The 7,758-nt window shown below is 29.4% G+C and overlaps 1 protein-coding gene across 1 annotated transcript; it reads left to right on the plus strand.

Annotated features, from left to right (window-relative positions):
* The first annotated feature begins 1,823 nt into the window (after nt 1–1,823).
* LOC127128771 (uncharacterized) lies at nt 1,824–5,813 on the plus strand. The gene is made up of 2 exons (XM_051058141.1): nt 1,824–2,308; nt 5,199–5,813. The coding sequence occupies exons 1-2, from the start codon at nt 1,992–1,994 to the stop codon at nt 5,626–5,628; spliced, it is 747 nt and encodes a 248-aa protein (XP_050914098.1). The 5' UTR covers nt 1,824–1,991; the 3' UTR covers nt 5,629–5,813.
* Nucleotides 5,814–7,758: the final 1,945 nt, after the last annotated feature.

Raw genomic sequence — 7,758 nt, forward strand, 5'->3', positions numbered from 1 at the left:
TTTTACTATATGCAACCAAGTGAAATTAATATTTATAGTAATTTCTGCCCATTATATATAGACATCGAAAAGGATCATAATCGAACATTCTGATGATCTCCAAATTATTCAATCTCTAATATGTGAGCACTAACTCTTATGTTCCCTATAACAATCCTTATGGTTACCTCATTTCAACAATTCAAATTTTGAATTTTTTGTATTTTCCAAAAGATCTAATTATATATACGCTTATTCCGGATGCATGTACATAAGATAATACTTAAGGTTCCCAAAAAAACTGAAAAAGTATAAAAAACTTAATTTTCTAAATTTCCAGATTCTCTTATTTTGGATAATGATAGAGAACTCAATAGTCTCCTTTGATAATTGAGACATACCCTAGTTCGTTATCTTTAATGTCAGTTTTATTTTCAACTTTATATATATATATATATATATATATATATATATATATATATATATATATATATATATATATATATATATATATATATATATATATATATATATATATATAAATCTTTTGTGATAATCAAATGATACATTGAGAATAATCTCTAAGTATCTAAATACCTAATACAAAAGAGATGTGTCCAAGATCTTTCATCGCTAAACTTTTGTTAGAGATTTATCGGTTTCACACAACAATGATATATCATTGTTGACTAAATAAAATAAAATCGATTCATTAAACTAGGAACATAAATTTATTCCCATTGGACTTGTAAAACCCAATAGTTTTTCATAATAGACATCTCAAAACCAAACGAGACAATTACCTTATGAAATATTGTGGTATCACTAATGAGATAATTTAATTAACTCATAAATAGTTTTTATATATTCGCAAACCATAAATTTTGTATATATTGACACCAAGTTTTCTCTCATTGCACCATATTGTACTTTATAATGTCGCCATTAAAAACACTAATTTGATATCCATGTTAAGAAGCTTCAAAGTTATAAGTAGTAACAAGTGTCACAACTATCATAATAAAATCTTACGATCATCCGAATACAATTTATATTTTCAATCAATTCTTTATGACACTAGATGCCTTAATTCTTAAGGATGTTGAATTTGATTTTCAAGAATTAATTTCTTAATTTAATTGAGAGAAAGAACAATACATGGTCGAAATTTGCTATAGAAGTTAGAACCAATTCTTTTCCAGTCAATTTTATTCTTTGACCATATTTCTCCCCCAAACTCAATATTCTCAAGCCACATTACAATATTTGTCTCGAAATATTTCTCAAACTTTTCAACAATTCTAGATTGTCACAAGTTATGACAGAATTAACTATAATAATATTTAAATTTAAAAGACAAATTGAATCCATCATTTAAAAAAAAATAAAAGAAGAAGTTATCATATTAAAACAAAATTTTATTCATTCAACAAATTATCTTTTAAATATAAATTTAAACTTATAATGACAATATAAAAAAGTTAAAAATAAATAAATAAATATCAATCTTTATCAAAATGTCATACTTTAAGTTGAAAATGTCATACTTAAATAAATCAACTTAAATTTATAATCAATAAAATATCTAAGGTATATAAATAATGTAAACAAAATGTCATACTTTATTATCATAATATTTATATTATAAAATATTTCAACTATCAAAATTTTGATTTTATACCTAAAACATATTGTTTATATTCACCTAAGAACATTGACATAAGGTAACCAAATCTTACTTATAATTTGTTAATTATTTGTATACATAAAACAACAAATGAAAGTAACAAAGGAAATATTGAAATTCAAATATTAAAATCAACCAAAATAATTACTAGCACTCTTGTATGAATATAGTCCATCATAAAACCGACAACTCAACGCTAGCATTAAATTAATTAACTATAATATTACCCAAAATAAAAAATCAGTAATATTGAAAGCGAGTGTGTTATGTTGTTAATGTTAGTGGTGTCGTTGTTATAGTTACACTTTTAGGTAAAAAAAAATCAATGGGGCGGTGGTGGTGGAAAACGGCGGCGTTGGTCGCAATAGCCGCCTTGTTATTAAGATCTTACGGCGGAGAACTGATCGGAGTTAGTTGGGACAAAGAATCGTTGATGAAATGGATGAGTGATTTATCTGATAAATTAGGGATTTGGGCGATTCCTCTTTACATCTCAGTTCACACAATCTCCATCGCTCTTTGTTTACCTTCCGCTATTTTTCTCGAAACCGTTGCTTCTCTTCTCTTCGGATTCTTACCTTCTGTTCTCTGTGTTTTCTCTGCGAAGATCCTTGCTGCATCGCTTTCATTCTCGATTGGCAGGTAATTTATGGTTTTCGGTTGGATTTATCGGATCTAGGGTTAGATTAATCGTTTTTGTTGTTAGAGATTGTTTGAGATTTGTTAGGATTAGTTTAATTTAGTTTGATTAGTTATAATTTAGTTGTGATTAGTTGATGTTAATTGTGTTGTTTTTGTTTATCTTTTCAATTGTTGTGGTGATTTGCATTTTGATGAGGAGAAAAAACGGAGCAATCAGGGTCAATTAATTTTAGAGTTAGTGCATGTTTGGTTATGCAACAATGAAAATTGATTTTGAATGAGTTAATTGTGTAGAGCCGAATGTGAAATGGATGGTTTATGTTTGAATATATTTATGTAAAAGTAAGTTTAAGACGAAGTCCATTGTAAATGTTAAGACTCAGAGCTTCAAGTTAGAGTTAATTTAGCGAGTAAAAAAAATTGATTTTGAGTGAATTGGTTCTGAAAATTGATTATGGCTAAAAGTGACTTGAAGGTAAAGTGATGTATGTCCGGAGAGATTCTTGTAAAAGTGAGTTGAACTGTAGGAAAAATAATGTTTAGACTCAAAAGTTACAAATTATAGTTTCAAGCAACCAAAGATGTCAAAATCAATTTTATACATCCAAAATCAATTGTAAGTGCTCCTAGTGTGAAACCAAACATACACTTAATTCGAGAGAAAACATGAATCAATTAGGACTGCACCAAACTTGGAACCAAACGTAGGTAGTCCAATGAGAATCTATTATTTTGTAAATTATTTTTTAAGTTGGTGTTATGAAGGAAGATTTTGATATGATGAGTTCTAATTGGATGTTGGGTTAAACTAATTTGTGAGATTGTATATTCATTAAACTCTATGATGATACCTAGCGTTTTAGTTGTCAATTTGTCTTATTTAAACCAACAATTAGGTGATTAAGTAGTTATAGGTAGTTAGGAATTTAATTGATAAGTGATAACTAATAAGCTCTTAACTATTTGTCTTTGGATGTGTTCTCATTGTTTATTTTTATATTTGAAAAAGTAGAATTTGAGATTGATGAGAAGTCAAATTGTATTAGAAGAGCAAGAACGGCTCTAAATTAAACCGATTAATATAGAGCAAGAACACACTCGATTGATTACGAAGTTTGGCCAACTGTGCATACGAAATTTGACAATAGTTTCCTATTATTTATGCAATGCTTAAGAGTTATAATGTATTAATGTCCATATTACAAATTTATACCTCAATTGTGTGCCCACTTATCAGCAATATGAGCCATACTCAATAGATAGGGTGATGAAGAGTAAGCTCTACTCTACATAAGCTGTGTCCATAACCTAAATTAAAATAAACTGAAAAGGGAAAAAGACCTATGGACATATCACATATTGATTTTGCAAGTCTTTCCCAACGCTATAGTGTCTATGTCATTAAGTAAGCCTAGATAAGCTCTATTGTACATCAATTTATAGGCCGTTGGAAATTGTGGTCTCGCTATTGGAATTAAAATTGAAGTCTATGTTTATATGATATCAGGGTTTTTAATATGCTACTGCAGTTTTCATCTTTATAATTTATTTATTTTGCTTTAAATTTTCAAAGTTATTCACCTCAATTTCTGAAATCAAATGATTGGTTAAAACAATTTTGAGATGAAAGCTTACAGAAGCAGAGGGAATAAGAAATTCTCTTTTGTTGTGAGTCACCAATCTTGTTTATCACGATAACTCTACAAACAGAATTGGAATTTTGATTTCCTAATATTGTGTCTAGGAAAGGACTGCTGGAACATTAGGATCTTAGTATATTTGTTTTTTCGTTGATGTTAGACTTTGGGCCCTTTTTTGAAGCATCTTTTGTGCAAATATTCTATGGTATTGTAGGGTACTGGTGTGCTTACTTTTGTTTTGTATACAGAAACTATATTCTTGTCTTTGGTCTTTCTGGTTACTTTTTCACTTTGCATATAAATAAAACTTTTTCTCTTACATGAGTCAAATAATGAGAGGAATTTGTAAACTTTTGCTCAATCATGTTAAAGAATAATTAGTGTTTTCTTGCACATGGTTAATTTCATAAATCAGAATATTTAATTTTAGGAAATTGTTTATCAAATATCTAATGTTGACTGTTGTGTTTAGTTCAATGTTGTTTTTTGTAATTATATTCAATTTTCCTTACAATTTTGTTGAAAATTTTGATTAGTTGGTAGAAAGTCTTGAAAACCAAAGCCCCTATTGGTGATATTAGATTTAAACATTTGTGTGTTCTTTTCGGATTTGACTCTTGTGACACATCTTTGGAATGGGAAGAGTTATATGTTGTCCTCTTTAGGTTGGCCTTAAAACATGTTTAGTCCAAACTCTTTATAGCGACATCGAAATCGAAATTCATGGAATCCGTTGTCATGTTTAGTTATTGCTTATTTGACCTCACTTCGAATAGCTGAAATGAACTGCCATTGTATGAAAGACTATAAAGGGTAGTTTATTGGACAATGAGGCAGCTGTGTGAAACTATGCTAGTTTAACATGTCTATTCTAATAGTACCATTATGTAGCACCAACACTTCATATTAAATACATGTCTGGTGTCCGACACGTATTGGTGTCGACGTGTCAGTCTCGTATTCATATGAGTTTCTTATAAGTAAAAACTTACAAGGACATCCATATGTTAATGATGTATTCTTCATTCAATTTTCTATGTGTAATTAGTCCTGTTAAATAATTATCGATGTTGACATATAAATTTGGTGTCTGGTGTTTGTGACAGTGTCAGTCCTTTTCAAGTAAAAGCTAACAAGGACACACACTCTCATGTGTTAATGATGTTTGTCCATTAGATGTTCTATGTGTAACTCAATCCTCTTTTTATCTTTCCTTATCTGTTCTGAATTTGTCATTTTGGCTTCTTCAGGTTAGTATTCAGGAATTCAAGTTCAGCAATGGACTGGGCTCAAAGAAACAAATATTTTAAAATCCTCTCAAACGGAGTTGCGCGAGATGGTTGGAAGTTTGTTCTTCTCGCCCGATTCTCACCCGTGCCTTCCTATATTATTAACTACACCTTAGCTGCAACTGAAGTTAGGTTCTTTTTGGATTTTCTTCTTCCCACCGTTGTCGGATGCCTCCCCATGATCTTGCAGAATACATCTATCGGAAGCCTTGCCGGTGCAGCTGTTTCCACAGCATCTGGCTCTAAGAAATCTCAATTTTGGTCTTACTTTTTCCCCATAGTTGGTATTTTATCTAGTGTACTTATTTCTTTGAGAATTAAGAAGTATTCATCCCAAATTTCAGTACCCGAAATCTCTTCCGACAAAGATAACACCGTTGAGTCAAAATAGTAAAACTGTATCAACCGAATTGTATTTATGAGAGACAATAGCGAAGAAGACTGTATTTTGGCATGATTGTCATTTTGGTATGACTTTTTCTTGTTATGACTTGATCTTCATTTAATCTGGTAGTTGAACTTCATTTAGGTTATGTGGACTTTTGGCTATGTTAATGGAGTTAAGGTGTTTGATGAGTCTTGATGGTTAGTGTAGGGCACCAATATTTTTCCAACTAAAACTCAGATCTGAAATCTTGCAGTAGAATACAAGGCATTTTGTAAAATTCAATGTTTTAAAAATTGACCCGAACCAGTTATGCATGTTTAAACTACATCTCGTTGTTTTGTCGGTTGGTTTTGAATCAGATTTGAGAGGCTTGTTAGTTAAAATGGTTTGTTTTTAATTTTATTTTATAATACTTTTTTATTTTAAATTTATTAGTGATCCAATTCAAATGTGAAATAATTGAATCAATTTAAACTACAATGGTTGTATAGTATTGTCGGTCCTATTCTTAAAATGTGGTACTATCAAATTACTACTTCGTTTGAGTACACTGCATCTAACCTGGACTAGATTTTTTTATATATTTTTTTTATTCTTTGTAAATTGACATATATTTATATTCTTTGTATAGGAAGATATTTGTTTCAATGGTACTAGTTTATTAGTAACTATTAATGTGGGAAAATGAAAAGCCACCAACCTGCCATTACCCTTAAACGAGTGAATTGTACAGTGGCACACTGCATCAAATAAATGCCTGTACAAATACAACTGTAAATAATTGGCAACACGTTTGGCTTTATTAAGTATGAACGAATGGTACACTGCTACACGGACAAAAAATATTAAAGGAAAAAAGTGTATTTTAGTTATTTATCCTAGTGGGGAAAAAAAGAGAGCTATATCCATTACTATTGAGAAAAAAGTGCAGAAGTGGGTTCAGATTAATTTCAATTAAATCCACCGCCATATTAGTTGTTGTTTTGGTGGTGGAATATGAGAAATAGATGGCGTGTTACTAGTTACCAGCTACTACCGGAATAGACACCATTGTCCAAATTCATAACTCTATAATAACTCCCTAGTAGTACTTTTCTTTAAGAAGACTATGCAAAGATTTTTTTTTTATCATTTCAAATAAAAAATTGATTTAAATAATTATTTCAAAATATTATTTAAATTTAAAATTATTTCAAATAATTTCATAAAAAAATGAGATTTTTTTTAAAATTGAAATTCTGACTATATTTTAAATTTTAATAATGTTAAAATTAATTTTTTAATTTATAAAAAAAATAATTTTAAAAAACTCTTGATATTTTTTTTCTTCATAAAATCATTTTTGAAAATATTTTCTCTTAACAAATCGGTTTTATATTAAATTATTTTCAAATAGGAATCTACACTAATATATAATATTATTTTTAATGATATAATTTTATTATCATTTTAATAATATTATTTAAATTTAAATATTTGTTTGGATCCCTACAAATATTAGAGTTTGTTGAATTGTAATTCCTTGTGCTGAAGCAGGTTGTTCGACAGAACAAGAAGTGTCAAACCATCTAATGTGTTGAGTTGTGTTAGTGTCGAAGTGTCGAAGCATGTTGCTTCACATAAGATTTCGACTTAGGTTTATTTTAATAGTGTTAGCTATTTTGGATTTTTATAGTTTTTGGTTTTGACTTGAGGTCCAAGTTAACCTAAATCTATAAATAGAGAGAGTAACCCTTATTTTTGTAAATGAAGTGAATAGAGTATTCATAACTTTGTATTCACAGTATTTGTAGTTGCAAAGTGAATAAGAAGTTTTTCACAGTTTGTGGGCAGAGAGAAACTCTTTAGAATTTAATTCATCTTCTCCTTCATTGTTCTTTACTTTCTTTCTTTCTTCATTGTTCTTCTCTTTTCGTTGTTATTGTGTGAGTGATAACAATCTTGTTCATCAAGATTGATTGAAATTCTCCATAGGTTTTGGGGGATTTCCAACATCTGGTACCAAGAGCTCCGGTTTAATCGATTTGTGGGAAGAAAATCACCATGACAATAATCATCCAAACGGGTATTTTTCAGCAAATCTTCCGATTCTCAAGAACAACAAATGGGAGAATTGGTGCAAGCAGATAAATA

Source organism: Lathyrus oleraceus, chromosome 3 (assembly GCF_024323335.1).
Source record: "Lathyrus oleraceus cultivar Zhongwan6 chromosome 3, CAAS_Psat_ZW6_1.0, whole genome shotgun sequence".
Lineage (NCBI taxonomy): Eukaryota > Viridiplantae > Streptophyta > Magnoliopsida > Fabales > Fabaceae > Lathyrus > Lathyrus oleraceus.

Excerpts from the sequence above, each read along its gene's own strand:
- LOC127128771 (XM_051058141.1), top strand. The coding sequence starts at position 1,992 with ATGGGGCGGTGGTGGTGGAAAACGGCGGCGTTGGTCGCAATAGCCGCC. Across the intron at positions 2,309-5,198 it reads CTTTCATTCTCGATTGGCAG|GTTAGTATTCAGGAATTCAA; the intron begins GTAATTTATGGT and ends TGGCTTCTTCAG.